The 22805-nt window shown below is 46.8% G+C and overlaps 2 protein-coding genes across 2 annotated transcripts; one reads left to right on the plus strand and one right to left on the minus strand.

The window, feature by feature from the left end:
* Positions 1–8538: 8538 nt before the first annotated feature.
* CFAP97D1 (CFAP97 domain containing 1) lies at positions 8539–11277 on the minus strand. Its single transcript, XM_007180238.3, has 5 exons — positions 11154–11277; positions 10585–10655; positions 10195–10313; positions 9129–9252; positions 8539–8586 (listed from the first exon to the last, which is right to left on the minus strand). Exons 1-5 carry the CDS (start codon positions 11275–11277, stop codon positions 8539–8541), a joined length of 486 nt encoding a protein of 161 aa, XP_007180300.3.
* Positions 11278–12791: 1514 nt separating this feature from the next.
* Positions 12792–21868, plus strand: DUSP3 (dual specificity phosphatase 3). The gene is made up of 3 exons (XM_057536697.1): positions 12792–12980; positions 15873–16099; positions 21452–21868. Exons 1-3 carry the CDS (start codon positions 12856–12858, stop codon positions 21655–21657), a joined length of 558 nt encoding a protein of 185 aa, XP_057392680.1. The 5' UTR covers positions 12792–12855; the 3' UTR covers positions 21658–21868.
* The last annotated feature ends 937 nt before the right edge of the window (positions 21869–22805 follow it).

The raw sequence follows: 22805 nt of genomic DNA on the forward strand, positions 1-22805 counted from the left end.
CAGGGAATTCCCTGATGTAGGATTCTTATCATTTCTATTACACAAATGAGAAAAACAAGGCTAAAAAGTTTAAATAATGTGTTCAAGCTCACACAGCTTTAAAAAAATGGCAGAGCCATTGTATTTGAGCCCAGGTCTTCCTAATACCAGAGATGGTCATTAATCACTATACTCTACTGCCTGTTTCTTTTGTGGTCCCATAATTGAGGCTACCTGTTAAATTATGGACTTAGAAGTGAGGAATGTGCTCCCAGCTAGAATTTACAATAATATGCAGTGTGGTTGCAGCTTCTAAGACTGAAAATAGGCTGCTTACACGTGTAAATTTTCAAGCTCTTTTCCTCATGAGAAAAAAAAGGAGGCCAGGTGAAGGGCGAAGCACCAGGGAGAAGATCTGCTGCCCGTTTCGAAATTTCCATTTTTGCCTTCTTACACAAGGATACCTATGCCACATTCTAGCTCATGAACCTGGTAGGTCCACCTAACAGGATCACAATCTTCAGACCTTTCTAGCAAAAGGATGAGGACCTCTTTGCACTTACAAAGTACTGGATTCTTATCAAGTGAAATTAGTCTTGAGCTGTTCCACATAGAACCAGCACAGGGAGGGCAGCTGCCCTTTGAAGTGGAATGGCATATGCCAAGTTGTGTGTATTATTCAGGAGAGCCAAGATCTAAACTCAACTCTCAGGCAAAAAACACATAAGTTAAAATCACTCCAGAAAAATCACCTAGGGAGGCCCCTTGGTGGAGATCCTCACCAACTCTAAAGTCCCATCTGGGTGGATTTTCCCCCATTGTAGGAGCACAGTGGTTGAATAACAGATGAATTTTTTTTTTTTTTGTATTTCATACTACAACAGACATTTTCCACTTCTTAATATTTTCGCACAATTGTCAGATGAAATAGTAATCATTCCCTTCATGTGTATTGTGAAGCAAGGCATTAAAATGTGATGCTTGCTTTATTTCCTGTCAAAATAGCCTTCTCACCCTCTAAGGCAAGCTGTGTTGACAGCTGTTTGGCTGCTACAAAATCTGTGAGTAGAATGGACAGGGCCCCAGAGACAGGTCATTTGTAAAGTGTTTTTGCTGTTCGTAAAAAGAAAAGTCTTATTTAAAAAAAAAAAAAGCACCTGTTTACAGATATATATTGGTGGAATGTGTGTAAATTCAATTCCCAGTCCCATTCCAGCCAGTAGCACATACGTTCTGACCCCCTGGGCAAAATTTTTGCAAAAGTCCATCACTCTGGGTCTCACACCAAGAAATCTGCTTATTTCATACCTCTCAAAATGTACCTTTTTTCCCCCCTTGGGCCCTCAAATGCCGGTAAGCTCTCTGCCTGTGTCTACAACCAGAGAGAATGTGAGCTCTGGAGGGCTCTTCTAGGTCAAGGATGTTAGACAGGTGGGACATATGTGCTGCCACCAGCCATTCTTATACCCGTGGCAGACAGCACTAACTGATCACAGTGCTCTCTTGCTGAATGTAGGCACTGCTTTGGATCTTTCAGGATATAGTATCCAGTCTCAACTGAGCAGAACTGGCAAGTGATTTATCCTGTTTGCCATCCTTGATCCATAAATTTGTAATCTTCTCTACCATCCACTCCACTCCCTGAAGGAAATGGGTTTAAGAAAATTATAACCATCTGTCCTTCACAGGCAATGCTTAGCTATGTTAAACATTAGCCGATTGTGCTTTTACCATTGTATGTTTGAAAACATACGTGCTTTAAGACATGTGACCCATCAAAGTTTTACATCCACTTACCCAGGGTTACATCATTTATGCCACCAATCACAGGATCATGTGTCCAAAAAAATGAAAGCATTTGGTGACTTATTTAATAATTACAGACCAACATATGCACAAAACCCATTCTTGAATCATATAGTTTAGAACTGATAAGCAGCATTTCTCTAACTGATGGAGTTGATATGGATTTTTTTTTTTTTCCTGCCCTTTGAATACAGTCTCAAACTGCTTCCTTTAAAAGTCAGGCTTGTGGTTTCAGAACAAGGTGATGTAGAATCATTTTTCCCTCCTCCTCAACTCTAAATACAACTTAAAACCTTGGAAATTTATTAAAAAGAAAATGATAAAAGGACTCTGAAAGCTGGAAAGAAGATGGTGGATTGATTAGGGAACCTCAGGATTTGAGGAACAACAATGTGGTGACTTTCCTGGGTTTTCTTTTCATCTCCCACACCCGACTGGGCTCTGGAGAGGCCTGCAACCCAGAACCACCAATAGACAGAGACAGGGAAGAAAAAAGGAAGGAAGGAAGAAAGGGAGGGAGGGAGGGAGAGAGGAAGGGAGAAAAACTTGCTTTCTCTGCCAAAGGACAGGGAAGGGGAAGCCTAGTAGAGACCTACTGGGGAGCTCCAGCCCTAGCTCCACACCTGGGTACCAGGAGGTGGCCCAGTTCATTCAGAGCAGGATTGACGCCCTATGTCTCCCTGCCCTCCACCCAGTGATATTAGGAGACCCAGGCCCAGCAGTGTCTGCCTGCCCCTCTGCAGAAGGTGGTCCAGCAACACTGTGCAGCCCAGGGAAGCACCTTCTTACACTGCAGAAGACACCAGCAGGGATTGAGTGGGAGTCCTGGCAGCACCCAAAGAACAAGCAGACCAGAATAGTATTGCGAAGGCTCAGAAAACTATAATGTCATTGGAAATAAAACCCATAAAAGAAGCAGAAACTTATACACTACACCTAAACAGGACTCCTACCTGCTATAATAGAAGATGTAAATAGCATTAAGAGATTCCTAACATAATTACCCAAATATCCAAGATACAATAGAAAATCACTCATCATATCCCAAACCAGGAAAACCCCAAACTAAATAAGAAAAAAAAAAAATCAACCGATACCAATATGATATGATTCAGATGTTGGAATTTATCTAACAAGGATTTTAAAGCAATTGTAGTAAAAATGCTTCAACAATCAATAACAAATTCTCTTGAAAAAAATTTTTTTAAACAGAAAATCTTAGCAAAGAAATAGAAGCTATGAAAAATAACCAAATGGAAATTATAGAAATGAAAAGTTATTGTAAAATTAAAAACTCAGATGAACTCAATAATAGAGTAGAAATGACAGAAGATCAAATCAGGGTACTTGAGGACAGATCAATAAAATTCACTCAATCTGAACAACAGACTGGGAAAAAAGAAAAAGAGAGAGCCTCAAGGACCCATGAGACAATAACAAAAGAGCTAACACTTGTATCATCAGAGTCCCAGAAGGAGAGGAGAAAGTGTGGGACCAAAAAGTACTCAAAGAAATAATAGCTGAAAATTCCCCAAATTTGATGAAAGATATAAATCTACATATTCAAGAAGCTGATAAACTCAAAATAAGATAAGCCCAAAGAAATCCATACCAAGATACATCATAATTAATCTTCTGAAAACTAAAAACTAAGGAAAAAAAAATCTTAAGAACAGGGAGAAACAATGGGGAAGGAACACTAACGCAAGTTCTATTTTAGTATTACTATCAAGGAGACTGTGGAGGCCAGAAAAAGTGACACAACATTTATGAAGTGCTGACAGCAAAGACTGTCAACTTTGAATCCTATATGTGAGGAAACTATCCTTCAGGAACAAAGGGGAAATAAAGACATTCTTAGATGAAGGGAAACTAACAGAATTTGTTGAGACTGACCCTTAAAGAACGGCTAAAGGAAGCTCTCCAAACAAAATGGCAGAAGGCTGGGACTTTCAGAAAGGAAAAAAACAACTGAAAAGGTAAAAATAGCAGTAAACATAATAGATTGTTCTTCACCTCTTGAGTTTCTTTATCCATATTTTCTGGTTGAAACAAAAGTTTTATCCCCATCTGATGTGATGCTCCGTGTATGCAGAGGAAATACATAAGATAATTATATTCTAAAAGTGAGGAGGATAAAAGGGCCAATTAAAAGACAGAGATTGGTAGAGTGGATTAAAAAAACTTGACCCAACTATACGTCATCTACAAGTGTACATAGGTAGTCAGAAAGTAACGATGGAAACTTAAATATTATGCAAACAATTTTTTAAAAAACATCATTTTAAAAGGCTATATTATTATCAGATAAAGTAGACTTCAGAGAAAGAAAATTACTAGGGACAAAGAGGGACATTATAAAATGGTAAAAAGGATCACTCCACCAAGTAGGTATAGCAATCCTAAATGTGTATGCACCAAACACCAGAGCTTTAAAATACATGAAGCAGGGACTTCCCTGGTGATGCAGTGATTAAGGATCCGCCTGCCATTTCAGGGGACACGGGTTCGATCCCTGGTGCGGGAAGATCCCATATGCCGTGGAGCAACTAAGCCCATGTGCCACAACTACTAAGCCTGCGCTCTAGAGCACGTGAGCCACAACTACTGAAGGCCGCGTGCCTAGAGCCCGTGCTCTGCAGCAAGAGAAGCCACCACAATGAGAAGCCTGTGCACCACAATGAAGAATAGCGCCTGCTCGCCACAACTAGAGAAAGCCCACGCTCAGCAATGAAGACCCAACACAGTCAAAAATAAATAAATAAAAAATAAATTCATTAAAAAAAACAGCTTGAGCACCAGTTGCTTTAAAAATAAATAAGATACATGAAGCAAAAACTGATAGAGCTAAAAGTTGAAATAGACAAATCTACAGTTATAATTGGGGTATTCAACACCCTACTCTCAGCAATTGATAGAACTAGAACAGAAAGTTATCCAGTGTATAAAAGAACTGAACACCATCAACCAACAGGATCTAATTGACATTATAAAACACTTCCCCTGACAGCAGCACAATATACATTCTTTTCAAATGTCCATGAAATAGTCACCTAGATAGGCCATATTAATAAATTCTAAAAGAATTGGAAATACTCTATATTTCCAATTCTTTTAAAATTTATTAATATGGCCTATCTAGGTGACTATTTCATGAGAACATACTCTGACCATAATGGACTCAAACTAGAAATCAATAACAGAAGGACAACAGGAAAATCTCCAAACATTTAAAAGAATACCTAATATAACCTGAGCAGTTCATGGGAATTCCTAGAAAATGGACTCTCTTGTATAAATAATGTATAGGTGTTTTCCAGGTAAAGACATAGAACTATGGATTTTCCAGCTAGAGGGGACAACAGATGAATGGGGTGAGAAGAAAACATGTCTTCTGTTAGTTGAAAAAGGCAAGGAATGATGAGATATAAGTTTGCAGACATTTGTCATTTTTGTGAAATTCTAGTATCTGAGCCTCATTCTAACTGGGGGGAAATTTCCTATTCTGGTGAGAATGAGAAGCAGAACCCATGTCCAGCATTGGAAAAAGGCAGATACTCATTCTCCCAACCTCCCTTGCAGATAAAGAATGGGCACATATGATCTAAGTTACACCAATCAGATACACCTTCACTGACTTGGAATTGGGAGATAGTGACACAAAATGGCGGGGACAATGAAGACTTTTCAGAGGCAGCACTAGCAGATCAGCAAGATCCAGTTCTAGATAGAGCAAGGGCAGCTGTGCTTGCCACAGCACCACAGACCAGTTCTACAGCAAGACTTGGGGCGTTGTCCCTTGATGTGCCGCCTGAAGCTGGGTTCTGCAGTTTTCTAGCAAATACTGTTAACTATTTCATATTCTTTCTATAAATTATTTCACTACTTAAATCAAAGTCAATTTCTGTTGCTTGAACTAAGAATTCCTGTTGATAGAGGCTTCCAAGACAGGAGGAACAGGATTGAGGGGGGCCATATGAAGAAGTGTGGCTCATTCTGGAAGGAATGGCAAATCATTGAAGGTATTAAGCTAGAAAGTGATATGGGCATATTTTTGCATTAATAATACCGGTTGTAAATCACAAGCGCCTGAAATGGGCAGTAGCACATACAAAGACTGGGAAGCAGGACTGGTAGATTAAAAATATGCAGGAAGGAGGAAGGGATGAAAGAGGGAGTAAAGGATGACTGCCAGGCTTCTCACCTGGATGTCTAGAAGAATGGTTCCTCAAACTGAGATGAACTGGAACCAGTTTAAAAATGAATTTACATTTGGACATCTTGATTTTTTTCTTTAAACTTTTTATTTTGAGATAATTGTAGATTGACATGTGTGAAAGAAATAATACAGAGAGATCCTGTGTACCCTTTACCCAGTTTCGCCAGGTGGTAGCACCTTACAAAACTATACACAATATCACAGCCAGGATATCGATATGAGAGAGTCAGGATACAGAACAGTTTCACCATTGATAAATTGAATGTCATCAAAATTAAAATGCTTTGCTCTGTGAAAGATGAAAAGATAAATTACAGAAAAAATATTTTGCAGATCACATATCCAACAAAGGGCCTGGATCTAGAATATGTAAAAAACTCTCAAAATTCAATAAAAAAAAACAATCCAATTAGAAAATGGGCAAATGCACCAATATTTTACCAAAGAGGATATACAGATAGCAAGTAAGCATATGAAAGATGTTCAACTTCATTAATTAGAGAAATGCAAGTTAAAACCACACGAGATGTTACTGCACACATGTTATAATGCCTAAAATTTAAAATGGTGATAACATCAAATGCTGCTGAGGATGTGGAAAAACTGGCTCACTCATCCATTGCTGGTAGGAATGTAAATGGTACAGCCACTCTGGAAATAGCTTTACAGTTTCTTTTAAAATGGACTTATCATACAACCCCACAAATACACTCTTGGGCATTTATCCCAGAGAAATCAAACTTATTTTCATACAGAAACTTGTGCACAAAAGTTCACAGCAGCTTTATTCAAAACGGTCAAAAAACTAGAAACTACCCAAATGTCCTGCAATAGGTGAATGGTACCTTCATAAACTGTGGTACATTCCTACCATGGAATACTACTCAGCAATAAAAAGGAATGAACTATTGGTATACACAACCTGGATAAACCTCAAGGAAATTATATGGAGTGAAAAAAGCCAATCTGAAAAGAATGGATACATACTGCATGACCCCATTTATGTAACACTCATGAAACAGCATAATTACAGAGATGGAAAACAGATTAGTGATTGCCAGGGGTTAGGGCTGGAGGAAGAGGGAGGCTGTGGCCAAAAGGGGTAGTACAGTAGAGTATTTCCATAATGGTACAGTTAACTGTCTCGAATGTGGTTGTACTTACACAAAACTAGACATGCTAGTTACACAAAACTAGCTATACACATACATACAAATGAGTGCATGTAAAATTGTGAATTTATATATGCTCTATAGATTGTAGCAATGTCAACTTCCTGGATTGATACTGTACTGTATTTACACAAGATGTTAACATTGGGGGAAGCTGGGTGAAGGGTGCAGGAGGCCCCACCATACATTTATTTGCAACTTCCTGTAAATCTAATTATTTTAAAATAAAACATTTATTTATTTGTGATAATATATAAGATCTACTCTCTTTCAAAATAATTAGACCAATTACAGAAGACATGCAGCACTGTCTTGTCATGTGTTTTGAGAAATTTTTGACATTTTCAATCTTGTTTCTCCCTATAAATAAACAGAGTCCATGGAAACTTCAATGAAGCATTCTTTTCCAATCCTGTGTATTCACGGAGAAACTAATGGCATTTGTTCTCTGTGTTGTCTGAACCTTAATTTCCTCATACACTTTTGTTTTCCATTTTGACAGAGCTGAACTTGTGGCTGGATCATCACACCCCAGCTATTCTTTCCCCCAGGGTGGTGGTGATGGTGTATGTTTAAAAAAGTTGTCTCTTTCTCTCTCTCATTAAAACTTTTCATAGCCCCCCATAAAAATGCTTGTTGCATCCTTCCTTCTGCCTGCCCCATTCTGTCTCCATTTGGGGATGGGACTTAAAGCCTTTGGGTACTTTAAATGTAACTTACTCATTTTATGTTCCAAGCTTTATTGTAGCATCCTAAGACCCAGCATTCAGCCACTTAGGAGTGTCTTGAAATCCTAAGCAGCTAAGAAATCCTAGGGCCTTCTCTTGTCTCTTCCACGGTGAGTAACCTTGTATTCAGGGAGAGGACAGGGAGAGAAATGGAGAGCCATCAATTATACAGAACTGTTCTTTGGAAAGCTTGAGTGTCCATTTATCCTTCTCCCCAGGGGCAGCGGCGGAGCGGGGAAACTTAGTCATTACTAATAATATGAAATAATACAAAATGCCAACACGATATTACTTTTGAACAGTGACAGAGATCTGTAATATAAGTTTAGCATAATATTAAAGCCACAAGACCTCCTGTTTATGTCTTATTGAAACAAATCACTTCCCCTTAGACTCACGTAAAGCCTCAAAGCTGATGACAAAAGGCAGTCATTTCCTACTTGTATGCAGAGAGGAAACAAAGACAGAGCTCTAGTCTCTGACTGGATGGCCAATCAATATTACAGAAGAGCAAAATCCACCCCTTAGTTGGGCCCCTTGTTCTCCATCTACACGGTTTTTAGGACTTTGGCATCAACTGTGATCACTGTGTTCTCTAATAAAGAGCAGCCATGTGAAGACATACCTATTCATCTCAGGAGAGAGGATATTTGGTTGTATTTCTGATATAGCGCCTTGAATTCTTGAAGGAAAAGAATCAGAAAGATTTATGTCAATGCCAAGGTGCTGATGCGAAAGTTGAAGTTCTAAATCCTACGGATGGCTTAGAAAAGGCTTCCAGACCAAAGCCAGGGAGTGGAAGTTTATAAAAGCACTGCAGATGGCTTTTTTTTTTTTCCTTCTTGAAGACCCATTCCTAAATGAAGCAAATCAACCACATACTGAATTGTATACCCTCATCCCCTTTGCTTGTCCATTCATCCTGAATGAATTAAGGGATGAGGGATACCAGATATCCTCTGATATCCTCTGATATCTACCAGATATTCTCTGAAGCTGACACATAATGGCTTTGCTACCAAGGAGCATAATGGCTTTGCTACCAAGCTGGTGGATGGTTTGCTCCTGTTGTTAGCTTTGTAGGCTCTGGGTAGTTTTTCTTTCAACGATTGTTGCATTTCTCATGATTTCACCCTCAGCCGCTTAGGGGTCTCTCCTGAGATTGGCTCTACTCTGAACGCAAACTCTGCGCGTGCATAGGAATATCACAGAGTACCCACGTGCCTGCCAGTCAAACTCCAACGACCTGCGGTCATAGTGGGGTTTGCGATCACCAAGCCTCTTCATAATGCCCTGGTTTTCCATGGTGATTCTCATTAGCTCCCGGTTCCTTGTTTCTCTGTTTAAGCTGAAAAATACAAAATCCCAAGATGTGTGAAGAATAAAGTTCTCCTCCTGGATGGGAGTGGGGGAGATGAAGTCGTGATGTCATAAATCCAGGCTGCCAAAGTGCAGGGAATCAGCTGTCCCGCGGAGCCCTGAGGCCCTCTACGCCTGTTGAACCAGACCACACTCTGGGTAACGTGCAAAGCCTTTTCAGCTTAAGATCAGTGGTTCTCAGCCCCGCTGCCTACTAGAAAATTCTACTTTATTGGTCTGGGATGGAGCTTGGGCATTGGCATTTTGCAAAAGCTTCCCAGGCATTATCATGTGAAACCAGGATTGAGAATCTCTGGTTTAGAGGATGAAGGTCTTGCCTACAGATAAATCACAAATGGCTGATGACAAGTTTTGGTTCACCTCACTCCCCTCAGCTTTCAACTCAATTTCAGAATACAAGGATTAGGAAAGACTTCTTGACACTCCCCCTGCCCTACACACACACACACAACACTTTTCTTTCCCTGCATACACTCCTTTTGTAGCCCTGATCACACTGCATTACTATTTACATAAATGTCCCCCTTACCTGACATTGGGTTCTTTGGAGTTAGGAAATATATTTCTCATTTCACCTCTATAGTCCTGGTGCTTAGCACATGGTAGTTCAGGAAATATTTGCGGAAACAATTTTAAGAGTGCCGTAGTCCCAGCTATGGTCACCATTTTACAAAAGTGCTTTCTTGTGACAAACTCTGAATAGGACTCTGAAGAGTCTCTTAGAGGGAAAAAAAAGCTCTTTAACACTAGAGAAAGGTCCCTGTTTGGGGTGGTTTTCTTTCTCCTTAACTTGGTCTCTTTGGTTATCCCTCAAGATAACTTCCCTTAAGTATTCCTCTGGCACTAAAACCCAACAAGGGTGAAGTCAATTTTGACTTTTGGAAAATGAAATGAAGAGAAAGAACACTACCTCTTGGAAAAATATTCGTTCCAGCAATCCACCTTGGCGGGGCCGCGGTGGGCGTTGGCAATTTTCTGACACAGTTGCTTGTTTTCATATTCGATTTTGTCGATTCTCTTTTGTTCACCCTGGTGAGAAACCCCACCCCATCATGGTGACGTCATTGCTACATGGTTCTCCATCACACAATGGCTAAGCATCCCCCTCCTCTGGGATTGTGCGAAAGGGGCATATTGGGGGCCACAGTAGAGACTGGGAGAGAAGCTGAGGAATCCAGGGGTGGTGTGTATGGGGAGGAGAAGGATGAATGAATCTTTGGTGAGGTGGGTATTTAGAAGGCTCTGGGAAACTGGCCTTCTTTAGGACATAGATAAAATCAATAATGGCAGGGACAAGTACCTGTAGTTTGCTCAGTTTTAAAATGTGATGTGTGTGCACCACTGGAGGCTTGGTATCAACAGTAGGCTTCACTAGAGAGGGGGGAAAGAAAGCAATGTTACATCACAGGTGTCCTCTTAGTAGCCTTAGAAAATCTGCTTACATTCTAGACAATGGCCCTGATTAAAACATTACAAGTTTGAATTCTGAACTAATCCAGTTCAGGAATTTTGGTTTAGTTGACTTTCCCAAACTGACATCTTTTGGAGAGTTTTGAGCAGACATGAGAGAATGGTGAGGGCTGTGAAAAATAAAATTTACAGACATAAATATCCTTTATATCTAATGAAAGAAACCTCTCTCCCACCCTTTCCCAGTACGAATAGCCTGGCTACTGGATGCTGAAGTCCTATCCTCTGTCTACCTTACTTTGGCTTTAAAGAGTTTAAATGAGCATATCCATCAAATGAACTCCCTGGTGGAAGATAAATTTGCAAAGCCATCTATTGGTCTGGTTTACTGTCAATATCTCTAAGGTGGGCCCTTCCAGAACCCTAATCGCAGTGTCCAGTTCAAATTGCCCCACGTACCTATTTGTATTCTATTCTTATGAAATACGTAGTGGCCAAAGTCCAGTTTCTTCCTGAATGATGTGCTCTGTCTATGATTAGAGACGATTACAGGGTAGGCTAGATAATCCAGGGAATTGTTCATCTTCTCTTCCTAGTCTCACTTCAGAAATGAGGCACCCAGGCTCCTCTGTGAGGTACTTAGCTGTGCCCATGACGGGCTGTCATAGTTACCCAGTTATGACATCAGGGACAGGTCCCCCAGGAGAAGGAGGAGCCCCAGAGCATGCCTGGCTGTCCCTGGGCTTCTCTTTTGAGAGCTAACCCAGTCAAGATGAGGGGGGAGGCTCAGAAGCTTTCCCAGCTGTCTGGAATGCAGGTGCCACCAACAGCAGCAGGAAAATGTGTGGTGTCTGGGAGGGGTGGGAAGGCACGGGGTGGGAGTGGGAAGAAATCCAGCCTTGGTTACACACCTTGAGCTATAAGTTTAGTCTCCACTGCAATGGTTTCCCTGAAGGTGTGAGACTACAGCTGTTTGCAGAAGTAAAAGACCTTAATGATAATTTGATCCAATTTCTTCATTTTGCAGATGAGGAAACTGAAGTCCAGAGCAACAGCCAAACTGCTGTAGAACAAGTTAGTGGCAGAACTGGGCTCAGGATGTGGGGTTTCCTGAATTCCCGGGACCACAGGTGCTTTTTGGAGAGGTGGGGGGATCTGCCATTTTCATGGCAGTGGAGAACAGAGACGGTCTTTTGCTGGCAGCTGGACCTCAGTAAATGATGAGTTGCTGACATCGTGTGGCTCATAGTGGGCTGGCAGCTGCTCCAGGAAGGGCTGCAAAGGAGCGGGATTCATGTCCACACTAGCACAGGGTGTAGCACCTAGTGGGTGCGATACACGTTTGCTGATGAAGAGAGGGAGAACGCCTATCCAGTGCTCACTATGTAGAGCTGGGCGCTTTCCTGGCATGTTAATCTTTCAAACAACCCTAGGAGTTAGGTGCTGTTATTACCCTCATTTTTTTCAGTAAACGGGCTCAGAGAGGTTAAGTCATTGCCCAGGGCCGGAATGCCATGCTTGCTTGCATAGACCCCAAGCTTTAAGCACGATGCCAACTCTCACTGAAGGCTGGAAGAAATGTGCCCCAGAGTTGGGCTTCTCAAACTTTAACCTTCGTAGGGATCCCCAGCGGGGCGTATAAAATGCACATTCTCACTCAGCAGGTCTGAGCTGGGGCGGAGATTCTGCATTTCTGACCAGCTCCCGGACGATGCCAACGCTGCTGGTCCGCAGCAGGCAGAGCTCACAAACGGAACCCGGGTGTCCCTGTAATCCTGAGAAAATTCAGCGACACTAGGGTGTACCCCGGTCAAGAGAAACTTCTATTGCGCCCTGCATTTAGTCCAGTGAAGTTACTGCACTTCCATGCCTTAACGGGGGGTGGGAAGAGGACCCCCCCCGAAACTCCGGAGTAGCGGCATCTCAGCCCCCTAACTCAAGCCCAGAGATCTTCCCCCGCGTCCGCCTGGCGCCTGGCGGCGCGCATACTTCCCGGGAGCGGAGCGCGCCTGGCCGCCCGCGCTCCTCTGCTTCCCGCGCCCGGCGGGCCCGCCTCCGGGGCGGGACGGGGCGGGTCCCGGCTCCGGAGCCCCCGCCCAGCTGACCCGGCCGCTCTCCCTTAGCTTGCTGCTGCCCCGGCGTGCAGGGCCTGGCCGCCGCCATGTCGGGCCCGTTCGAGCTCTCGGTGCAGGATCTCAACGACCTGCTGTCGGACGGCAGCGGCTGCTACAGCCTCCCGAGCCAGCCCTGCAACGAGGTCACCCCCAGGATCTACGTGGGCAACGCGTGAGTCGCCGCTCCCGGGCCCCGAGACACCCCAACAGCCCCTCCCCGGTGTGCCCCGCCCACCCGAGGGCTGGGGGTGGGGGCGTCGGCGGGCGCGGGTGGGGGGGAGTCGGGGCGGGGTCGCTCCTCCGGAAGCCAAGGCGGGAGCTGGGCGGGGGCTGGGCGGGGGCTGGGCGGGGGCTGGAGTCACCGCCCACCCTCGCGCTTAGGGCGGAGGGGCTGGACCCCGCCCCGGCCCAGCTCTGTCCTTCCCTTCGCGGGGTGGCGGAGACCGGGGCGCAGCTCGGGCAGCCCGGCGTCAGGCCCGAAGCCACAACCCTCTAGGGGCTCGGCCTTGGGCGGTGTCGGGGCTACCAGGTTCACTTAACAGGTGGCCCTCTGTCCCCCGGCCGGTCTCCGGCCCGCTCGTCATGTGACAGCTGCCTGGTTCTGCAGTGAGGTCACCGCGGAATGTCTGCCTTCGCTGCCATGGCAACGGGCTGACGTCACATTCGGGCGTGGAACTTTCCCGGCCGGGCAGGCCCAGATGTGGGAATTGAAAAATCGCAAACTAGGGGTCCGGAGACCTGGGCCCGGGCTTCCTCGCTCCTCTCCCTGCCTTCCAGTTAGGGTTTGATTTATCTAGAATTCTAGAACGATCCAATGATAAACCCCCCCTAAGGACCTGAGCCATCACTTAGAAAAGGCTGCCGACCTTCTCACCACCAGGAAATGCATTTATTATTTATCACTGAGGAGTTCTTACCAAATTGATTTTCTCATTTTCTCATAGTCAAACTAGAGAAAACCAGTGTTAACCATTCAGAGAGGTGCTGAAATACCAGCCAAATGCAAAAAAATAGATTCCCATGCCTGTACAGCCTTGGGAGGGTGCAGGTTGGATTTTTTGAGACCCAGTTACCAAGGCCTTAAGCTCCACGGGCCCAGGGACTGCATTTCTAATCCGGTTCTCTCCTTTTACACAGGAAGAAATGATGGCCCAGAGCACTTTAGGGATTGTGAGGATAGGGTCAATGTCTTGTTCATGTCTGTATCCCAGGTCCTGGACTAGGACCTGATGCTTAGTCTGCCAAGGACTGCCACAGAAATGGGGGTCATCACGGAGCTAGGGGGTCTGGAAGGCAGGCTGGGCCTCATGGGGGCTGGTCTCATCCATCCATCACTCATTCACCACTTGGAGCATCGCTATGTGACAGACGTTGAACAAGTATTCACAGTATTGATGACAATGATAATGGTAAAGTTGTTGAATGTTGACTTAGAGAAAGAAGATGAATGATAGTGACTCTTCAAAGTTAGTTATTTTAGTGCCTTTTTAATGAGCCACTGCTTTACAATTGTGTGCAGTGTCGTGATAGCTAAAACAGGGTCCCAGAATCTCAGCCAAAGGCCTCGGTAATTGCCAAGTTCTGAGGATAAGCCCCTCTCCAGCCACCCAAGCAACAAGTGGCCTTGGCCTTCTCGGAAACCTGCTCTCTTGGGCGGCTTGGCACATTGGGCTGTCACCACTTCCCGAGTGGAAACTAAGGTTGTGAACAAGTAAATCTGCCCTCAAGTAAATCTGCCCTTGACATAGCCAAGGGTGTGGGGGGCGCTCAGCAGGGAGGATGGACTGAGTACCGATTCAGCCCCCGCCCCCTGCAGTTGGGAGCGCCTTAAGAAAATCAGGCCTCCTGATCAGGGCTCACAGGGCAGAGAGGAGCCTGGATGAGCCACGTTTTCTGCCTCTTGAGATTTGCAATTGATATGGGCATGAGAGGCAGGGTGAGGAGGAAGACAGCAGGGCTGGCGTCAGGAGAAAGGAGGCCTCCTCCCAGCCCTGCTGCGCAGCAGCCCATGTGAGCATATGCACATCCTTCCGCTGTCATGTCGGGCCAGAGCTTAAGCTCTGTCCTTCCTCCCCGGGCTGCTGTGACAGGCAAACAAGAGCATGCAGGAGAAGGCGCTCTGTAAAGTATAAACTGCTGTTTGAATTGGGATGTTGTTGTGAGATGAAATAAAGGAGCCCTTTGACTATTCAGATCGAATGTTTTGTAACCCCCAGAGTTCTGTTGAGGCCACTTGCTCCCCAAGTGCTTACTCACCCAAGAGAGCTTCAGAGACGTGGCTAGTGGACTGTGGCAGAAAGGATCCCTCTGGGGGATGGGAGGGGGCTGCTGCACTTTAGAATCCAAGGAAGAAGGCTGCCTGGGATGTGCTGATTTCATTCTTCACTGATTCACCACATATTCAGCACCTACTGTGTGCCAGGTTCCATAGCACGTGCTGGACATACAGACATGAAGTAGGCATGGTTCCTCCCTCAAGGAGCTCATTAGGATAGTGACAGTGACCACGGTGTCAGGTTCTGTCTATAGAACAGCTCATTTGACACTCAAAACAACCCCAGGGGTAGGTACTGTTATCACCCCATTTTACAGATAGGGAAACTGAGGCACAGAAAGGTTTAGTGGCTTGTTCAAGGTTGTCTGGCTGGTAAGTGGCAGGGCTGGAATCAGACCCGGGCAGTCTGGCTCCAGAGCCCATTTTTAGCCCGGTGGTGATACCACCACCACAGTATAGGGAGCACAATGCTGAATGGAGGGGAGATCAGGAAATATTGCCAAGGGTGGTGAGAAATGAGAGGGTACATTTCCATGAAGATGGTGGAGAAGGGCATTCCAGGCAGAGGGAACAGCATGGGCATGAAAGTGCCCAGGCTATTTGGGGCAGGTAATTAGATCTGGCTGGAGTGAGGGCAGAGGGTCATAAGCTGGGGCTGGAGAAGTAGTCAGGGGCCAGAGCATGGAGGGTCCTTGCTGGGCCAAGAGGCTTAGGATCTTCTCCATCTTTCTCCCCCGAGGGCTGCCAGGTGGTCAGTTGATCATCCCCCCGCTGCTGTCTCCTGTCCAGGTCTGTGGCTCAAGACATCCCCAAGCTGCAGAAACTGGGCATCACCCATGTCCTGAATGCGGCTGAGGGCAAGTCCTTCATGCACGTCAATACCAGTGCCAACTTCTACAAGGACTCTGGCATCACCTACCTGGGCATCAAGGCCAACGACACACAGGAGTTCAACCTCAGCGCCTACTTTGAAAAGGCGGCGGACTTCATCGACCAGGCCCTGGCTCAGAAGAACGGTAAGGGACCTGCCACCCAGGAAACTATGGGAGGCACCTTTGACTGGACTTTCTCTAGAAAACAGGCCCTACGACAGGCCTCTTCTTGGAAAACCTGTTGTTTCCTGTCTCTTGTGTTGAATGACTGAGAGCTTCGGGTCTCTGCTCACCTGGCTGCCCATCAAGTGGCTTCACATTACACAAGATGTACAAACCCATCACACAGTGGCAGCCCCGGGGTCCTTGTGTTTGATCTGACTTTGGCTGAGAATCAGTTGCCAGCCCCTCCCCCCATTCAGATAGCTGCAATAATGAAGATCTATTATTTTCCCTGATAAGAAATCCTGAGGTGAAGGGGCCCCAGGGCTTGTCGATTCAGCAGCTCTGTGGTGGCTTCAGGACTCTTCTGCCACCCTTAGTGTTGGGGACTCCCGTGATGGTCCCAAGATGGCTGCAGCAGATCTGGTTACCACCTCCCAACAGGACAAAGTGCAGCAAAAGATGAGGCAGCCATCTTTTCCTCATGTTCCTCTCTTTTCTTAAGAGCGAGTGAAACATTCCCTAGAAACCCCCCAGTGGAGTCCCCCTCACATCTCACTGGCTAGAGATGGGTCACGTGAATACCTGGCAAGGGGAGGGGGTGCAGTCATGATTGGCTTAGGCCCAAAGTCAGCAAACTTTGGCCCAGTTTTTAAATGCTTGCTGCAACTCCCAAATATAAGGTAAGACTGAAGCAGAACTGCTGAGGTGCTGGCAGTTGGGCGAGGCGTGCCAGAGAGAAATCCTAGAAGGCCAGAGGGTAGAGAGCAGCTGAGCAGGCTGGGCCGCTTGCCCTTTCTGCTTTTAGCTTGTTTCTCTCAGCAACTGCCTTTACCTTCCTGCCGCTTCCTCCAGCCTCTTCCTTCCTCCCCACCCCAAACCTTCCCAGGGGGAGTGACCCCCACTGAGGCGTCATCAGCCCTGTTCACCTGATTCTAGCCTGTCTGTGCTACCCTGATGCTTCTTGTCCCAGCAGCCTCCCCACTGGAATGATTTCCAGGGAACAGAGTTTACTAGCCGCTGGTTAGCACACGTTTGGGGCCCAGGAGGGAAGTTTTATTGCCTGGGGAACCTGCAGACTTTATCATCAGGCCCTTCGTGGTCCTCCACTGCCTTGTACACCTCACCCACCTCTTCTGCGGCTGTTCTGAGCTCCTGTATAGACGAGAACAAGGGGCCCAGTTAAGGGGATGGATTTCACTCTTCCTGTGTATTGACTGGTTATCCATTCAGGGAACTTAGAGCCCTCTGATTGTTTCCTCTTTCCATACAACTAGGAACATACCCTGACTTTGTGTGACCTCCTGCCTTAGCCCTCGTGGGTTGGGTCATTAGTCTGGAAGGCTCTCTCTGCCTCTCCCTGTCCTGTCCTCTGGCAGACTCCACCTCGTGCTTGAGTACTGGGCATAGTGTCCTCTCTTCCATGAAGCCTGCCCTCAGGCTGGGTCTGCTGTGTCCCTTGTCTGGTCTCCCTAGCACCTGACATAGATCAGGCACATAGCAGGTACACTGGGTTACTGAACCAGTGACAAAAAGGCATTCCAAGGGTTCTAATGCCCAGTGTAAATGCTTCCAGGATTGACTGGCCAAGTGAGTCAACAGAAATGCGCTGGCCTCCAACAGTGTGCCGGGCTCGGGGGAGCTGGGGGCCCATCACTTTGGAGAGGGGAGAGTAGGGGAGTGGCCAGGGGCGCTCAGAGAAGGAAGCAGTCACTTCCATCTGGGAAGATCAAGGGAGGCTTCGTGGAGGAGGTGGCATCTGGGCAGGGCCTGGAAGGATGGGCTTTGAACCCTCCCCTTCTGCACTGGCTCTATGAGCCCTGGGCATGCTGAGTCCGTTCCTGGTTCCAGGTGGTGAGGCAGCTGTTCTGCAGAGGGTCCTGTTGCCAGGGCGGGGGCAGGGAAAGCCCCACTCTGAATACTTTGGGTCCACTGGCCAGAGAGTGAATGGGCAGGAAAGCGGAGGACTCCCCGTTCCTGCTCATCAGCATTGGGAAAATAGGGTTATGTTTTGGGGATAGGGTAATGGGAACGGAAGACACTCTGTTTGTTTCTGGGCCAGCAGATTTCCGTCAGGATAATGCCCGTGTAGAGGTGTTGGTGGGTATTCATTCACTCAACTGGTCAGCAAATATTTATTGAGCACCTAGTGTATGCTGGAGATTGTAGGGCATCTAAAATCAGTACCCCACAGTCCTTACCCTTAAGGAACTCACACTCTGGCAGAGGAGGGTCGGTCTTTGTGTGGCCGACACTAACACAGACCCAGGCTGCTGTAGAAGAGGAGGTACCAGGTGCCAGCAGAGGACTCGTAGTGTTGGCTAATATTTATTTATTGAATGTTCCCATCTGCCAGGCACTAGCCTAAGTCTTTTTTTTTTAAATTAATTTATTTGGCTGCGTTGGGTCTTCATTGCTGCGCACGAGCTGTCTCTAGTTGTGGCGAGCGGGGGCTACTCATCGTTGCAGTGTGTGGGCTTCTCATTGCAGTGGCTTCTCGTTGTGGAGCATGGGCTGTAGGTGCGCAAGCTTCAGTAGCTGTGGCACGCGGGCTCAGTAGTTGTGGCTCATGGGCTCTAGAGCGCAGGCTTCAGTAGTTGTGGCACTCGGGCTTAGTTGCTCCGCGGCATGTGGGATCTTCCCGGACCAGGGATCGAACCCGTGTCCCCTGCATTGGCAGGCAGATTCTTAACCACTGCGCCCCCAGGTAAGTCCCTAGCCTAAGGGTTTTATGTGTCGCTTCCTTTAATCTTCCAACCACCTTGTGCCATGAGTACTATTAGCACAGACAAGGAAACTGAGGCACAGTGGGCTTAGGTGGGTCATAGAGTAATAACCAGTGTATTGACCAGGGTTCTCCAGAAAAACAGAACCAATAGAATATAGCTATTATTTATTTCAGAGAATTGGCTCACGTAATCATAGGGGCTGGCAAATCTGAAATCTGTCAGGCAGACCGGCAGCTGGAAACTCGGGCAGGACTTCTGGAGGTAGAATTCCTTCTCCAGGAAGCCTCAGTTTTTTGCTCTTAAGATCTTTAACTGATTGGATGAGGCCCACCCACCTTATCAAAGGTGATCTCCTTTATTTAAAGTCAACTGATGGGAGGTATTCATTACATCTACAAAATCTCTTCGAGACTAGTGTTTCACCAAGCAACTGGGCATCATAGACAAGCCAAGTTGACAAGTTTAACCATCACAACCAGCAAGTTAAAATTTAAACCCAGATTCACATGACTTCAAAGATTTGGGTTCTAAGTCCCGATGCTGACAAAGGAAATACTTGAGCTGGGGTCTTAAGATATGAGCAGGAGTTTGCCAAGTAGCCAAGAGGGAGAGGATGTTCCAGGTAGACGGAACAACATGTGCAAAGGCACAGAGGTGAGAAAAAGCCTGGAAAGGTGTCGGGGCCGTGGGCGGTTGGCCTGGTAAGTCACACCTTGGGGACTAGACTACCCGGCTAATGGTGGCAGGTCACATTTATATTTTAGAAAGCTCCCTCCAGCTGGAGTGTGGGTTGGTGGTGGTGAAGATAGAGCGAGAGCTCAGTTGGGAGGTGACAAGGACCTGAACTGAGCACTCTGTGTGAGGAGGGGGTGGGGATAAGAGAAGCCGAGGCTTGTAGCTCAAGCTAGAAGAACCTTGTTGACAATGCCTCTGACCTCTCCTGACCATCCCTTCCTTCCTTCACCCAATGCTGGGGATACAGCAGGGAGCAAAACAGATGGACATCCCTGCCCTCGTGGAGCTTATGTTTTGGGGGAAGATGACAGCAAACAAGTGAAAAAGATATGTGGCCCGTCAGGGGGTGGGGGGAGCAAAGCAGGGAGAAGGGAATGAAGGAGTATGGGGAGTGGGCTGGTGTTGCCAGCCAGCTGGAGGGAGGGAGGAGAGGGAGGAGGGGATTATGTCAGTGGCGGGGGGCGGGGCAGATTTAGTAGAGCCTCGTGGGACATTTGGGGGACCACGAGAGGGTGTTTTTGTTTGTGTGTTTGTTTTGATTTCTTGTGTTTTTATTTGACATGCATGTACCTCTTATTTTTTAAATGGCTTTGTTGCAGCATAATTGACATTCAGTAAACTACACATAGTTGAGTTTGGTAAGTTTTGACATATGTATACATCTGTGAAGCCATGACCACAACCAAGATCATGAGCTTATCCATCACCCCGCAGATTTCCCTCATGTCCCTTTGTGACCTCTCCCTTCCACCCCTCTCTTTCCTTTGTTCCTAAGCAACCACTGATCTGCGTTCTATCACTAGACATTAGTGTACATTTTGTAGACTTTCATATAAATGAAGTTGCACGGTATGTCCGCATTTTTGGTCTGGCCTCTTTCACTCAGCATAATTATTTTGAGTTTCTTCCGCGCTGTTGCACGTATCAGGAATGCCCTTTTAACGCTGAGTAGTCTTCTGTTGGATGGACATACCACAGTTTGTTTATCCATTTACCTGCTGGTGGACATTAGGGTGGTTGTCATATTTTGCTTTTGCTTGTAATAGAAGATTCACATAGAGAAGTACCCATATCACAGTGTATCAGTGCACTGCACACACCCATGTACCAGCCCCCAGATCAAGAAACAAAGCATGACCAGCACCCCAGAAACCCCCCTACGTATTCCCTCCCAGTGTCACATCCCCCGCCCCGCATACCAGTATCCAGACTTCTAACAGCATAGTTCAGTTTTGCTGTCTCTTTTTTTTTGTTGTTAAAGTTTTGTTTTTGTTCTTGACCACACTTTGCAGTACGCGGGATCTTAGTTCCCCTGCAGTGGCAGCGCGGAGTCCTAACCACTGGACCACCAGGGGAGTCCCCTGGCTCTTCTACCCTATGGGATCATACACACCCTGTTTGTGTGTTTCCTCCATGTTGTTTCTAAGAAGTTGGAGATTGCTCATACTTAGTATTTATCTACTCTGCCGTTGACGGGCCTTTGGGAGTTTCCATCTTGGGGCTATCGTGAACAGTGCTGCCTGCAGTCTTTTAGCAGACGTGTGCGTGCATTCCTGCCAGCCATGGGTCTGGGATGGAACTGCCAGGCCCTGGGGAACGCATGTGTTCAGCTTGAGTAGATCCTGCCACACGGCTTTCCGAAGCTGTGCGCCAGTTTACACCCCGTCCCCCAGCCACAGATCGAAGTCCTAGCTGCTCTACATCCTCACCAATGCTGTGTGTTTTGTATTTATCTTTTTCATCTTAGCCATTCTGGTGGGCACACAATGGCCTTGCATTATAATTTTCATTTGCATTTCCTGGAAGGGTTTTGACTGGACTCGAGGTGTGACGGGACGGCCCCAGCTCACTGTGTCCCCATCTTCCACAGGCCGAGTGCTCGTCCACTGCCGTGAGGGTTACAGCCGCTCCCCGACTCTCGTCATCGCGTATCTCATGATGCGTCAGAAGATGGATGTCAAGTCTGCCCTGAGCATCGTCAGGCAGAACCGTGAGATCGGCCCCAACGATGGTTTCCTGGCCCAGCTCTGCCAGCTCAATGATAGACTCGTCAAGGAGGGGAAATTGAAACTCTAGGGCGCCCTCACTGCCTCTTCTCTAGAGGTCGGATGGAGGGGGGGGGGGCGCCCTGGTGGTGGTGTCCCAAGCTGCCATGTTTAGGAAACACACTGTACCCTGCTCCCAGCATCACCAGGCACTTGCCCACAAGTCTGTCCCAACACAGCCCTGGGCCACTTTCCCCCTGGGGAGCATATAAAGAAGCTTGCTGAGGAGGGCATTCCTGCTCCCTGATGTGTCCTGTGCCTGCAGTTTATGATGTCCTCACCCTGAGGAGGGGGCGCAGAGGGGGGGCAGGCCTGTGACGGGCGTGCTTCTCCTGGATGACCCAGGGCAAGAGGTGTGTGGAAGTGTAAGGCCTGAGACGCTCACAGGGGCCCCTCCCCGCCTCCCCGCCTCCCGCCCCTGGGCCCTCTCCTGAGTGGGGACCCCCGCCCTGTAAAGGAACTATGCAAACGCGGGCCCCTCTCCCCCCACCGTGTCTGTCCCCCCTGTCCCCTCACAGCTGTCCACACCCTGCTCGTAGGCAGAGGCACGTCGTGAGGTCTGAAGTTGGCTCAGGGTCAGTTGTCCGTGGGTGGAAATTCCCATGAAGAGACTGCATTTTAATGATTTAATCTTAGGATTAAAGATACTGAAACAAAGAGGCCTTTGAGTGGGCAAATACATGCCCCTGGAGGACTCTCCTAAATTAATTGTTTAAAAAATGTGACTCCTTGGAAGACTTGAGTTCAGAATCCACCTCTTTGGGGTACCCGGCTCTCAGAGGTCACTTGGTCGGTTAGAAGAGCGATGCCTTGGGCAGGGTTTTATTTTTCTTTTTTAGAAAACAGGGTGTTGAAGTCCAGCCTATTTAAAAACCCCACCATTTGGAGAATTACAAGGGTTTTGTCCTGAATTATAGTGTCGGCGAGCCCAAGCCACTCGTGCTCACTGCTTTTTGTCTCGGTTACTATTCCAAGAACAGGAGGAGGAAGTTGGCCAATTATAGCACGTGTGTGCACGTGCACGCTTGTGCGTATCTGTGTGTGTGTGTGTGAGAGAGAGAGAGAGAGCAACACAGCCAGTGGCTGGACAAGCAAGGGGATGAACGGGCCCAGGCTCACATCCTGCCCACTCCCAGGTAGTTCTTACAGCTCTCTGCTGCCAGAAAAGGTCCAGGAGCC

This window comes from Balaenoptera acutorostrata, chromosome 20 (assembly GCF_949987535.1).
Source record: "Balaenoptera acutorostrata chromosome 20, mBalAcu1.1, whole genome shotgun sequence".
NCBI lineage: Eukaryota > Metazoa > Chordata > Mammalia > Artiodactyla > Balaenopteridae > Balaenoptera > Balaenoptera acutorostrata.